This window comes from Mixophyes fleayi, chromosome 12 (assembly GCF_038048845.1).
Source record: "Mixophyes fleayi isolate aMixFle1 chromosome 12, aMixFle1.hap1, whole genome shotgun sequence".
Taxonomy (NCBI): domain Eukaryota; kingdom Metazoa; phylum Chordata; class Amphibia; order Anura; family Limnodynastidae; genus Mixophyes; species Mixophyes fleayi.
The window spans coordinates 533,634-548,331 of record NC_134413.1 but is presented as its reverse complement, the minus strand read 5'-3'; the positions used below and the strand labels follow the sequence as shown (position 1 = coordinate 548,331).

The 14,698-nt window shown below is 51.0% G+C and overlaps 1 protein-coding gene across 9 annotated transcripts in view; it reads right to left on the bottom strand.

Moving 5' to 3' along the window:
* The window catches only part of NRXN3 (neurexin 3), a 334,121-nt gene that overhangs the window by 176,560 nt on the left and 142,863 nt on the right, over positions 1-14,698 (bottom strand). For all 9 annotated transcript variants that reach the window (XM_075192094.1, XM_075192097.1, XM_075192090.1 and 6 more), the window contains 4 exons: positions 3,612-3,731; positions 2,837-3,218; positions 1,849-2,039; positions 867-1,040 (listed from right to left, as the gene is read on the bottom strand). In XM_075192094.1, the coding sequence (XP_075048195.1) occupies positions 867-1,040; positions 1,849-2,039; positions 2,837-3,218; positions 3,612-3,731 (867 nt within the window). The remainder of the gene's footprint in view (positions 1-866; positions 1,041-1,848; positions 2,040-2,836; positions 3,219-3,611; positions 3,732-14,698) is intronic.

Sequence of the window (14,698 nt, the reverse complement as noted above, 5' to 3'; positions counted from 1 at the left end):
CCAGAGGTCTCCAGTCCTGGGTATGAGTGTTATGGGCATGACGTCAGTGATGCATCATGGGTAGGTGGTGAAATGTCGGTGGGTGATTGAGTCAGACATGCGGACATAGCTCCTAACTTCTACCAGAACTGTATGCAGTGATAATCCTGGAACAGTATAATAATAATATGTAACAACTGTGATTGGCCGATTGGGAGCAGGAGACCGTCCCAACAAAACAAGACGCTAATGGCTGAAAGCTGTGTTTATTACATTGGCAAATGACAGTACATGGAACCAATCTTATCGGCAGAACATTCAACATAATTGAGGTTATTATTGGGCGTATTTAACCGTCTCCCGGCTGTGACGTATAGGTATACACCGCATAAGAGAACTTTCAGGACACAATAAAATCGACTTGTACTATCACTTCTATTCACCATCTTGACTGTGAACTCTCGGAGTTAGAATTTCAGTTCCCACAGTTCTAATATCTATTATTGTGCTGTAAAGTAATTTTATAAACTACAGTGAGAAATGTTACAAAAAAATGGTCTTGTAAACAAAATGACAAAATTAGAGGTTTCCATTTGCTCTCACATTTTAAGTGTTCATATTAAATGTTAGTTTGGGCGGAATATACGGAGAGCGTCCTAGTGCAGCGGACAGCTCAGTCCTTGTCCTACTTGGCGAGTGGGAGTGCAGCTGATAGTGATGGAGTAAGATGAGGGTGAGTAGAGTGAGGACCAGAGTGGAGGAACATGATGCTGTAGAGGTGCAGGACATTGAGGATGGGGGTGTGATGGAAGCATCAAGGAATGGTGTGAAAAGGTCCCAAAGGCGGACGGTGCCGTCACTGTAGGTTGGACTATATGAGGTTGTACCTTCACATCCGCGCTCGATCTGACCGCTGCGGTGCAGGGCATCACTGATCAGGTCAGGCAGCCGTCCATTGAGGTCCACGGAGGCCAAGCAGCCCTGAAACCCGTCGCGTGATGCCACCAGTTTTGGTAAGTTGCTGTACATGCCCTGTGCCAGCCCAGCAATGTACAGGTCACCTGTGGGCACAGAGACCATCACTGTGCTGCCAACTGGACTGAGAAATAAGACAGAACAGATATTTCCCCAGTCTGTCCCACCCGTACCAGGTTATAACGTCTCCCTCAGTCCCGCTACATAGTGATTCACCAGCTACGTGGATAAATGTATATTATAATAAGGATATAACGACAGTGTTGGGGCAGAACAACAGCGAGAGGGAGCAGAACTGGGGGTCTCCCGGTGGGACTGAGGACTCCCCCACTAAATGGACCAGTTACTTCTCCTGCTCCAACAATATGATCTCTAGAGATCAATGGACTCAATCTGCCTAGAGGTAATATACATTGTATCACAGGCACACAATACGGGGTCAGTAAGTTCTAGACTCTGACACACACAGGTCTATGATGTCTTTGCTGTTAGTAACTAGCACAATGCAGCAACAACAGGTTTGGAAGCTGCAGAACGGAAATAAGTATCCTTAGTACTTATATCCTTATAGCTACTCCCAGGCTCACATCTCTATGCTGCTTTTCAATTTGACCCTAGTATTAATTGTATCGCTATTTGCAAATATTTCGCAAAAATCTTCACATTGTAATTGCAAAATCTAGTTTTACCAACTTAAATCAAGTCAGGACTGTCTGTAATACACAAAATGACCATCAGTCTGTCACTTTCTAGGCTGAATATTAGTCCGGGCAAAACAAAATGGCTGCCTCCACTGAGAGCAAGAGACAGATACAATTTAAATTCCCCACCTCCATCATCTTCCCAGCCCAGAACCTTCACTATGGAACCTCTGCTGACACCACCAGTCCTCACCTTTCAGATCCAGATTTTTGGCTCCATTAATGACCTGTGTTACGGCCTTGGTGTCTACCTTCAGAGTGTGCGTATTGCTGTTGTCGCGAGTGATGACCACGTGATGCCATTGGTTGTCGTTCAGTTGACGCTCACTGTTACCTTTGATGACATTGGGCCCATTTCCAAGGTCAAAGACATAGTGGATGTATCTGAGGAAAGAAGGTGAGTGAGGGGTCTCTGCACAGTGTAGCCTGGACCCACCCTCGTCAGCCCCCAGCCCTGGCTGACGTCTCACTAGCTACCAGGGTCTGACAGACTTCTCTGATGTTCCTCATAGTTCAAGACTAAACAGAGGGAGAATTACAGGGAGGACAACAATTAGCAATTAGCCTGAACTTTTCATTAGTTCAGATATTTCTCCCGAGGAGGATTTATATGTGTGACAGTGACAACAAGACATTGAACCAACCAAAAGGGTTTAATTGAAATAAAAAAAATCACTTATATTTAACTATTATCAATAAACAAACTAAAAATCAATCACATAGGAGGAGAAGCACGGTAGCTCAGTGGTTAGCACTTCTGCCTCACAGCACTGGGGGCATGAGTTCAATTCCCAGCCATGGCCTTATCTGTGTGGCGTTAGTATGTTCTCCCCGTGTTTGCGTGGGTTTCCTCCGGGTGCTCCGGTTTCCTCCCACACTCCAAATAAAAACATACTGGTAGGTTAATTGGCAGCTAACAAATCGACCTTAGTCTGTGTGTGTATATTAGGGAATTTAGACTGTAAGCCCCAATGGGGCAGGGACTGATGTGAGTTCTCTGTACAGTGCTGCGGAATTAGTGGCGCTTTATAAATAAATGGTAATAATAATAATAATAATGATGCGTAAATTCTGTAGTCACCCTAATGTCCATCTTCCCTTCTCCTTTGTGTCTCTTATTTTACCCACTCACTAATCCTATGACCCCCCCACGATGCCCTCATCGACCGCTCTGCTCCTACCCCTTCACCAGCTCCACCGCGATGAAGTCGTTGCCATCGCCACTGTTGAAAAGAATGAAGCCATCAGGAGATATGGTCTTGAACTGGAAGAAGAGGTGCATGGAGGTGTAGGCCTGCAGGGTGGACAGTGTCAGGTAGCTGGCCTTGGTCCTGAAGGTGACGGGATCAGCAATGATAGGTCGTATCCCGAAGCGTGCCTTCAGCTCGCAGTAATCGATGTCTCCGTTCTTACACAGGTCGATGTAGAGAAGACCATTGAACATGAGGCTCTGGAGGTGCCCGATGAACCTTGAGGGCACAGCAGAGGCAAAGCGCTTTTCTGTCATCACTCCAGTCTCAATGTTGTGGAACTCCAGGCGGGTGTGGTCACCCGCCATCGTACCTGGGTAATGGGACCAAAGTCATTAAGGTTTCAGGTCATACAATAACAGCAGGCAGCAGAGAATGAATCTAACCTCCTAGAAGAGATTTGTATTGACCTAAATATCATTCACCACTGTAATAATGTTATTCAATAAAGTCTTAACTCAACCTGAAGGTGCGACTGTCAATGTGGACTAGATGGCTGAATCTATGCTAGAGTGCCATCTGCTGCCCAAACCCAATAATACAGATCAGTAAAAACATTGCAGGCAGCTCATTACAAGAGATTGCTCATTGATTTCCAAACCCAGCTTCTATTACAGATCAACTTATGATTATCTATCCTGTGACCAAACTCCGAAACAAATATATATATTACATCATTGAGACCATTGCTCTCCGCACATCTCACCTTCTGCCACATCATCATCCACGGTTAGTTTAAGGGTCTTCCCTCTGCGGACCACTCTGACCGTGTGCCACTCATTATCATTCAGCTTCTGCCCCGCATATAGAGTCTCTGGTCCCTTACCTAACATACGGTGGGAGAGAGGTGTTACTGTCACAAGTAACTGCATCCATAATGTACACATCCTGAGGACAAGCAATGCTGACCTTCCATAGAATCTATAGTGACTGGATCATATTATATATAATATATAGAGAGAGATCCCCTGACTGGATCATATTATCAGGACAGGATCAGACACTGCTGGGTTATTATATATAATAAAGAGAGAGATCCCCTGACTGGATCATATTATCAGGACAGGATCAGACACTGCTGGGTTATTATATATAATATAGAGAGAGATCCCCTTACTGGATCCTATTATCAGGACAGGATCAGACACTGCTGGGTTATTATATATAATATAGAGAGAGATCCCCTTACTGGATCCTATTATCAGGACAGGATCAGACACTGCTGGGTTATTATATATAATATATAGAGAGATCTCCTGACTGGATCATATTATCAGGACAGGATCAGACACTGCTGGGTTATTATATATAATATATAGAGAGAGATCCCCTGATTGGATCATATTATTAGGCCAGGATCAGACAGTGCTGGGTTATTATATATAATATATAGAGAGAGATCCCCAGATTGGATCATATTATTAGGACAGGATCAGACAGCGCTGGGTTATTATATATAATATAGAGAGAGATCCCTTTACTGGATCCTATTATCAGGACAGGATCAGACACTGCTGGTTTATTATATATAATATATAGAGATCTCCTGACTGGATCATATTATCAGGACAGGATCAGACAGCGCTGGGTTATTATATATAATATAGAGATCTCCTGACTGGATCATATTATCAGGACAGGATCAGACAGCGCTGAGTTATTATATATAATATATAGAGATCTCCTGACTGGATCATATTATCAGGACAGGATCAGACAGCGCTGGGTTATTATATATAATATAGAGAGAGATCTTCTGACTGGACCATATTATCAGGACAGGATCAGACACTGCTGGGTTATTATATATAATATATAGAGAGATCTCCTGACTGGATCATATTATCAGATATCAGGACAGGATCAGACACTGCTGGGTTATTATATATAATATATAGAGAGATCCCCTTACTGGATCATATTATCAGGACAGGATCAGACACTGCTGGGTTATTATATATAATATAGAGAGAGATCTCCTGACTGGATCATATTATCAGATATCAGGACAGAAACAGACAGTTATATCTGTTGAAACAAGTGAAAAAAGTAATATTTCATTTATTTAAAACACATTTTGGGATAGCTTTCTAAAAAGGACAATTGGAGCTGTTGCCCATAGCAACCAATCAGATTATAGCTATCATGTATCTAATTCATTCAAGAAAATGAGAGCTAGAATTTGATTGGTTGCCACTGACATCATCTCCACTTTTGCTTTTTAGGTTTCATAAATCTTCCCCTTTATATCAATTCCAAAACTTTAATTTGTTACTTCACCCTTTTTTTTTATACCTATTTAGCGGTAATAACCTGACAATGTAGAGACATGTGAGCGGCTATTTTGGAAGAGATGAAATTCACATTTCCCACAATATAATTCCTGTATCACAAACTACACGTTAGAGGCTAAATACGCACATATATAGAACATGGTAACATACCTGCCATCCACAGTCCCCTTATAGTACATTCTGTGGACCTAAAAATCCTCATTTCCTGCCCCCATCTCTGTTATTTTATCTCCTCAGAGGCAGACGGAGGTTTTACTGGTCAGGGCGTGTAGGGGGTGCAGGACAATTACTACTTTACTCATCTCTGCTCCAGGGGATAATTCACCACAATGTGCCTGCAGATTGGGGGGCCTCGGAGGGAGCAGGGCATTGTAGGGGGGGGGGGTAGCCTGGCACGGGCACACATCCTGCACCCTCTGTAGTTCTGTCCATGGGCTGGTTCAGTCCGGCACAATGTGTACAACAGTATGTGCTCACGTACATAGTGCACCTATTTTTGCCAAAAGTCTATTCCAATTAAATGTAAATGTATGATCGCCAGACACATAAGAATCGGCGAGCAGGAACGTCGGACTGGAAACTCGTTATTTGGATCACAATCTGGAGCGGCGCCGATTCCCACCAGTGTTTGTCTATCTAACTTGTTGAGCCACAGACAACACCGTGACCTTCCAGAGCACATTGGATCATGTAGTTTTACAATATCAAAAACAAAACACAGACACCTGTTAAAATAAGGTTTAATTGAATAAAACAGTCACAAAAATCCACTGATATAAACTATAATCTCCTTCCTGTTTCTGTCATAATATAATGTTATCCAATGTGAGAAAAATAAAAGCCCAATAAAAGGCGGCACAACTCCTCGCTACGAGCGCCCACCACTGAATGACCGTTCCCTGGCGCTCGTAGTGAATCGTAGCATCACCGATTGTGGGGGGTTTTCTCCTATGTATTACAAAGACAGAAGAACGTCCTATTGGGTGTATGATGGACCAAGGATTCGGGGGGTGTTCTATAAGGGGTCTATTTACTAAGCTGTGATGAGCCAAAAATCAGAAAACAGTGGTGTCAGAATGGGCATCACAGCTCTTCTTATAATTTATCAAGTTAGCGAACCTTCTCTATGGCGTCTTATCGTTGCTGGAGGAGCCTCTCTGCGCAGACCGTCAGGTCCCATCGCTGCTGGAGGAGCCTCTCTGCGCAGACCGTCAGGTCCCATCGTTGCTGGAGGAGCCTCTCTGCGCAGACCGTCGGGTCCCATCGCTGCTGGAGGAGCCGCTCTGCGCAGACCGTCAGGTCCCATCGCTGCTGGAGGAGCCGCTCTGCGCAGACCGTCAGGTCCCATCGTTGCTGGAGGAGCCTCTCTGCGCAGACCGTCGGGTCCCATCGTTGCTGGAGGAGCCTCTCTGCGCAGACCGTCGGGTCCCATCGTTGCTGGAGGAGCCTCTCTGCGCAGACCGTCAGGTCCCATCGCTGCTGGAGGAGCCTCTCTGCGCAGACCGTCGGGTCCCATCGCTGCTGGAGGAGCCTCTCTGTGCAGACCGTCGGGTCCCATCACTGCTGGAGGAGCCTCTCTGCGCAGACCATCGGGTCCCATCGCTGCTGGAGGAGCCTCTCTGCGCAGACCATCGGGTCCCATCGCTGCTGGAGGAGCCTCTCTGCGCAGACCATCGGGTCCCATCGCTGCTGGAGGAGCCTCTCTGCGCAGACCATCGGGTCCCATCACTGCTGGAGGAGCCTCTCTGCGCAGACCGTCAGGTCCCATCGTTGCTGGAGGAGCCTCTCTGCGCAGACCGTAAGGTCCCATCACTGCTGGAGGAGCCTCTCTGCGCAGACCGTCGGGTCCCATCGCTGCGGAAGGAGCCTCTCTGCGCAGACCGTCGGGTCCCATCGCTGCGGGAGGAGCCTCTCTGCGCAGACCGTCTGGTCCCATCGCTGCGGGAGGAGCCTCTCTGCGCAGACCGTCGGGTCCCATCGCTGCGGGAGGAGCCTCTCTGCGCAGACCATCGGGTCCCATCGCTGCGGGAGGAGCCTCTCTGCGCAGACCGTCGGGTCCCATCGCTGCGGGAGGAGCCTCTCTGCGCAGACCGTCGGGTCCCATCACTGCTGGAGGAGCCTCTCTGCGCAGACCGTCAGGTCCCATCGTTGCTGGAGGAGCCTCTCTGCGTAGACCGTCGGGTCCCATCACTGCTGGAGGAGCCTCTCTGTGCAGACCGTCAGGTCCCATCGCTGCTGGAGGAGCCTCTCTGCGCAGACCGTCAGGTCCCATCGCTGCTGGAGGAGCCTCTCTGCGCAGACCGTCAGGTCCCATCGCTGCTGGAGGAGCCTCTCTGTGCAGACCGTCAGGTCCCATCGCTGCTGGAGGAGTCTCTCTGCGCAGACCGTCAGGTCCCATCGCTGCTGGAGGAGCCTCTCTGTGCAGACCGTCAGGTCCCATCGCTGCTGGAGGAGCCTCTCTGTGCAGACCGTCAGGTCCCATCGCTGCTGGAGGAGCCTCTCTGTGCAGACCGTCGGGTCCCATCGCTGCTGGAGGAGCCTCTCTGTGCAGACCGTCGGGTCCCATCGCTGCTGGAGGAGCCTCTCTGTGCAGACCGTCGGGTCCCATCGCTGCTGGAGGAGCCTCTCTGTGCAGACCGTCGGGTCCCATCGCTGCTGGAGGAGCCTCTCTGCGCAGACCGTCAGGTCCCATCGCTGCTGGAGGAGCCTCTCTGCGCAGACCGTCGGGTCCCATCGCTGCTGGAGGAGCCTCTCTGCGCAGACCGTCGGGTCCCATCGTTGCTGGAGGAGCCTCTCTGTGCAGACCGTCGGGTCCCATCGTTGCTGGAGGAGTCTCTCTGCGCAGACCGTCAGGTCCCATCATTGCTGGAGGAGCCTCTCTGTGCAGACCGTCAGGTCCCATCGCTGCTGGAGGAGCCTCTCTGTGCAGACCGTCAGGTCCCATCGCTGCTGGAGGAGCCTCTCTGCGCAGACCGTCGGGTCCCATCGTTGCTGGAGGAGCCTCTCTGCGCAGACCGTCGGGTCCCATCATTGCTGGAGGAGCCTCTCTGTGCAGACCGTCGGGTCCCATCGTTGCTGGAGGAGCCTCTCTGTGCAGACCGTCAGGTCCCATCGCTGCTGGAGGAGCCTCTCTGTGCAGACCGTCAGGTCCCATCGCTGCTGGAGGAGCCTCTCTGTGCAGACTGTCAGGTCCCATCGCTGCTGGAGGAGCTTCTCTGCGCAGACCGTCAGGTCCCATCGCTGCTGGAGGAGCCTCTCTGCGCAGACCGTCAGGTCCCATCGCTGCTGGAGGAGCCTCTCTGTGCAGACTGTCAGGTCCCATCGCTGCTGGAGGAGCTTCTCTGCGCAGACCGTCAGGTCCCATCGCTGCTGGAGGAGCCTCTCTGCGCAGACCGTCAGGTCCCATCGCTGCTGGAGGAGCCTCTCTGCGCAGACCGTCAGGTCCCATCGCTGCTGGAGGAGCCTCTCTGCGCAGACCGTCAGGTCCCATCATTGCTGGAGGAGCCTCTCTGTGCAGACCGTCAGGTCCCATCGCTGCTGGAGGAGCCTCTCTGTGCAGACCGTCAGGTCCCATCGCTGCTGGAGGAGCCTCTCTGCGCAGACCGTCGGGTCCCATCGTTGCTGGAGGAGCCTCTCTGCGCAGACCGTCGGGTCCCATCATTGCTGGAGGAGCCTCTCTGTGCAGACCGTCGGGTCCCATCGTTGCTGGAGGAGCCTCTCTGTGCAGACCGTCAGGTCCCATCGCTGCTGGAGGAGCCTCTCTGTGCAGACTGTCAGGTCCCATCGCTGCTGGAGGAGCTTCTCTGCGCAGACCGTCAGGTCCCATCGCTGCTGGAGGAGCCTCTCTGCGCAGACCGTCAGGTCCCATCGCTGCTGGAGGAGCCTCTCTGCGCAGACCGTCAGGTCCCATCGCTGCTGGAGGAGCCTCTCTGCGCAGACCGTCAGGTCCCATCGCTGCTGTAGGAACCTCTCTGCGCAGACCGTCGGGTCCCATCGCTGCTGGAGGAGCCTCTCTGTGCAGACCGTCGGGTCCCATCACTGCTGGAGGAGCCTCTCTGTGCAGACTGTCAGGTCCCATCGCTGCTGGAGGAGCCTCTCTGCGCAGACCGTCGGGTCCCATCGCTGCTGGAGGAGCCTCTCTGTGCAGACCGTCGGGTCCCATCACTGCTGGAGGAGCCTCTCTGCGCAGACCGTCGGGTCCCATCGCTGCTGGAGGAGCCTCTCTGTGCAGACCGTCAGGTCCCATCGCTGCTGGAGGAGCCTCTCTGTGCAGACCGTCAGGTCCCATCGCTGCTGGAGGAGCCTCTCTGTGCAGACCGTCAGGTCCCATCGCTGCTGGAGGAGCCTCTCTGTGCAGACCGTCAGGTCCCATCGTTGCTGGAGGAGCCTCTCTGCGCAGACCGTCAGGTCCCATCGCTGCTGGAGGAGCCTCTCTGTGCAGACCGTCGGGTCCCATCGCTGCTGGAGGAGCCTCTCTGTGCAGACCGTCGGGTCCCATCACTGCTGGAGGAGCCTCTCTGCGCAGACCGTCGGGTCCCATCGCTGCTGGAGGAGCCTCTCTGTGCAGACCGTCGGGTCCCATCACTGCGGGAGGAGCCTCTCTGTGCAGACCGTCGGGTCCCATCACTGCGGGAGGAGCCTCTCTGTGCAGACCGTCAGGTCCCATCGCTGCGGGAGGAGCCTCTCTGTGCAGACCGTCAGGTCCCATCGCTGCTGGAGGAGCCTCTCTGTGCAGACCGTCAGGTCCCATCGTTGCTGGAGGAGCCTCTCTGCGCAGACCGTCGGGTCCCATCGCTGCTGGAGGAGCCTCTCTGTGCAGACCGTCGGGTCCCATCACTGCTGGAGGAGCCTCTCTGCGCAGACCGTCGGGTCCCATCGCTGCTGGAGGAGCCTCTCTGTGCAGACCGTCGGGTCCCATCACTGCGGGAGGAGCCTCTCTGTGCAGACCGTCGGGTCCCATCACTGCGGGAGGAGCCTCTCTGTGCAGACCGTCAGGTCCCATCGCTGCGGGAGGAGCCTCTCTGTGCAGACCGTCGGGTCCCATCACTGCGGGAGGAGCCTCTCTGTGCAGACTGTCAGGTCCCATCGCTGCTGGAGGAGCCTCTCTGCGTAGACCGTCGGGTCCCATCGCTGCTGGAGGAGCCTCTCTGTGCAGACCGTCGGGTCCCATCGTTGCTGGAGGAGTCTCTCTGCGCAGACCGTCAGGTCCCATCATTGCTGGAGGAGCCTCTCTGTGCAGACCGTCAGGTCCCATCGCTGCTGGAGGAGCCTCTCTGTGCAGACCGTCAGGTCCCATCGCTGCTGGAGGAGCCTCTCTGCGCAGACCGTCGGGTCCCATCGTTGCTGGAGGAGCCTCTCTGCGCAGACCGTCGGGTCCCATCATTGCTGGAGGAGCCTCTCTGTGCAGACCGTCGGGTCCCATCGTTGCTGGAGGAGCCTCTCTGTGCAGACCGTCAGGTCCCATCGCTGCTGGAGGAGCCTCTCTGTGCAGACTGTCAGGTCCCATCGCTGCTGGAGGAGCTTCTCTGCGCAGACCGTCAGGTCCCATCGCTGCTGGAGGAGCCTCTCTGCGCAGACCGTCAGGTCCCATCGCTGCTGGAGGAGCCTCTCTGCGCAGACCGTCAGGTCCCATCGCTGCTGGAGGAGCCTCTCTGCGCAGACCGTCAGGTCCCATCGCTGCTGTAGGAACCTCTCTGCGCAGACCGTCGGGTCCCATCGCTGCTGGAGGAGCCTCTCTGTGCAGACCGTCGGGTCCCATCACTGCTGGAGGAGCCTCTCTGTGCAGACTGTCAGGTCCCATCGCTGCTGGAGGAGCCTCTCTGCGCAGACCGTCGGGTCCCATCGCTGCTGGAGGAGCCTCTCTGTGCAGACCGTCGGGTCCCATCACTGCTGGAGGAGCCTCTCTGCGCAGACCGTCGGGTCCCATCGCTGCTGGAGGAGCCTCTCTGTGCAGACCGTCAGGTCCCATCGCTGCTGGAGGAGCCTCTCTGTGCAGACTGTCAGGTCCCATCGCTGCTGGAGGAGCTTCTCTGCGCAGACCGTCAGGTCCCATCGCTGCTGGAGGAGCCTCTCTGCGCAGACCGTCAGGTCCCATCGCTGCTGGAGGAGCCTCTCTGTGCAGACTGTCAGGTCCCATCGCTGCGGGAGGAGCCTCTCTGTGCAGACCGTCGGGTCCCATCACTGCGGGAGGAGCCTCTCTGTGCAGACTGTCAGGTCCCATCGCTGCTGGTGGAGCCTCTCTGCGCAAAAGCTGACGACTCGCTTTTATGGTTTTTATTTTAATATTTAAAAGTGTTTTTATTGTAAATAAAACATAAATAAATTGTGGATTACACTGTGACAAACAGATTCAGGCGATAACTAGAAGGTATCGCACAAAATGAACTGAATAAGTCTTCATACATGTTCTATACTTTCTATGGGGGTGTAATAATAATCGGTGGTAATCGTTTTTACAATTACCACTATTCCGATAACTTTACACCCTACAAATAAAATCCGAAATGATGAAAAAACAATGTGAAAATAAACAGACTTCCCTTCAACCTGATGCTGGACATCTCCGATGAAAGCACCAAGCTGACAGCAAGTGATTCCGATCCAACAAGTGCTCGCACTGCAGGCTGACGTCAGTGCGACGTCCGTCAATAGAAATTTAAAACGGCAATGTGGGGACCCTTAAGGTTTAGTGTTTAAACACTTAACCCAACATTGTCGTTCATACTATGACAGAGGGACCGCACACTGTGGGACACCCTGATATACGGTGACTGTCCCAATCTATCTAGCCTGGGGCCAGTCTCTACTTTAGCGGAGGGTCCCCAGACTCACTGTCGCCCTACATTAGATGGTGTCAGCGCCGTGAAGGGGCGGAAGCGCTTTATGAATGAATGGAAATGTTCTGTGTCTCCTCTTACTGTGGTCTGCAAGACCATCACAAGGACAGTCTTCTGGGGCTCCAAAATGGACAGAGTGAAGCGGTCGGTTATGTACAAGAAGCCCTCAAAGGTGTGAAAGGGATCCCAGATATCCCCACCATGCTGCGAGGCTTCTTCCTGTGTAACTCTATCCGCAGGACATTGAAATTAACACATTATCTGCTCGGAAGTGCATGCCCGCTTTTTCGTCCTGCCTCTTTGGAGGACCCTTGGTTGGTACAAGTGGGACACCTCCTTCCCTTAAAACTGGACTACACCTTGGTTTTACCTGGATGTCGGACAATTTGTGACGGAGCACCAACTGGAGGGACTTAAACAGACTTGTACAAACCAAAAAAAAACTGATTACAAGCTCATCAGAGCTAAGGACGTTATGGAGTCTGTTCCAGGGCTCGCTGCTGCCACAGCAAAACATGTGACGTGTGTGGGAGAACGTGGCCTCTAAGAGACTGACTAATGGACATAAAGACATTGCATGGATGGCTATCAGGGGGGTCTGCCTCTCAGGACATTCATGCACTCCCGGAACCTGTGCAGATATGTCAACTGCCCCTTTTTTGTATTATCAGAAGAGAAACAGCTCAGCATATTTTTGGGCCTGCCCCACTGCACAGACACTGTTGGATGCCTTGGAACATGAACATTAGGACAGTGGGCCTGATTCATTAAGGATCTTACCTTGAGAAACTTCTTATTTCAGTTTCCTGGACAAAACCATGTTACAATGCAAGGGGTGCAGATTAGTTTTCTGTTTTGCACATAAGTTAAATACTGGCTGTTTTTTCATGTAGTACACAAATACTTGACATCTTATTTGTACACTGAAATTTAAAATTGATATTTGGTCTGCTTTCCAGGAATATGTAACTTCCAGAGTGAATAGTAACCATCTTTTTTCCAAACAGGGCCCCAACACTCCAGGATTCCAGCCAAGCAGCAACTGAGTTTAAACCAGCAGCATCAGTTATTCAAAGCTGCAAGAACGTGTAGGGGAAAGGGATGGATTGTCAGAAGCGATAGTCATACAGATCACAAGTTGACAATATCCATTCCAGTGTCATGTGACCCAGCCTACTTACTGGAGCAATTCCATGAGCCTAGTTCTGATTGGTTACCTAATTTCTTATCCTCCGACATCCCACAATTATCTTGGGTCACTTTAACATTCCGACTGATCATCCACATTCTCTGTCCACTTCCAAATTACTGCTCTGACGTCTTCTCTTGGCCTCTCCCACTGGACCAGCTCCTCTACCTATCATGACAGACAAGGCCTTCATCTTGTTTTCTCCATGCTGTTCACTACGTCTCCTTCCCCTCTCTGAGACCATCACCTGGTCACCGGCGTCTCTCCTCCATCACCTAACCTATCCGCACTGTAACGCTAACAATACAACTCATAACTGCAGAAAGCTCAGTTACATTCATTATCCACCATTTCCCTCCACAATTCCTACATTCTCCTCTCCTGAGCTGACAACATCTCATTCACACCCCAGAAACAGCCGTGGATCAAGTGGCTCCAGCTTCTCTTTCCTTTCAGCGTTGATCATAGCCTCAGACATGGAACACAAAACAAATGTGTCACGTTCAACAGCACTTGAAATAGTTTTGTACTTCTGATGACTTTCTGAAATATACATTACTCCTGCTTAACTATGGACACGGACAACAAATATACTTCATGTCCACTCAGCCATCTACTCCCAAGTATCCCTGCTCAACCCTCCCACACTAACCCCTCTGATAACGATTCAAGATCTGACTTCTTACTTCAAGAACAAGACTGATGAGATCCAATATGAAATAATATTCCTTCAACAACACCCTGCTCCATAGCTGGCCTGCACCCTCTGACAACTTCATCACCCTTCCAACAATTGAAGATGAAATCTCTCCCCATCATTTCTGCAGACTCTACCAGTTGTTCAATCCCACCTATCACCTCAGTTTATTGCTCTCTACTGTGCTCATCCCAACCTTAACTAACTTACTAATGTCATCCCTCTCTCAGGAATATTTCTATTATTATTAAAGCATGATTATTACTCCAATTATGAAACTAATTCTGCTCCAAGTTCACTCTCCAATCTGGCAACTCATATTGAGAAGCTGCACTCGCCTCACTCCCCTCCTCTACTTACACAACCTACTAGATCCTCCACAGAGACTGCACGGACTAAAGTGGTCAGTGATCCGATCACAGCTAAATCTACAGGCCAATACTGGCTTCTAATTCTCTTGGATCTCTTTGCTTCAATTCACGCTCTTCTCATACAAACATTACAATCTCTAGGTCTTCAAGACATTATCCTATCCTGGATCTCTTCCTACTTATCAAACTTTTAATTTCCTTCGTATCTCTAGACCCTTCTCCTCTCCACTTCCACTATCAGTTGGACATCACAAGGCTCAGTCCTCGGTCTCTTGCTCTTCTCTACACCACTTCCCTTACAAAACTAATAACCTCCTATGGATTTCAGTATCATCTCTATGTGGATGTTACCCAAAGCTATTTATCCTCTCCGGATCTATAATCTCTCACCGTCTATCTTTCTGCC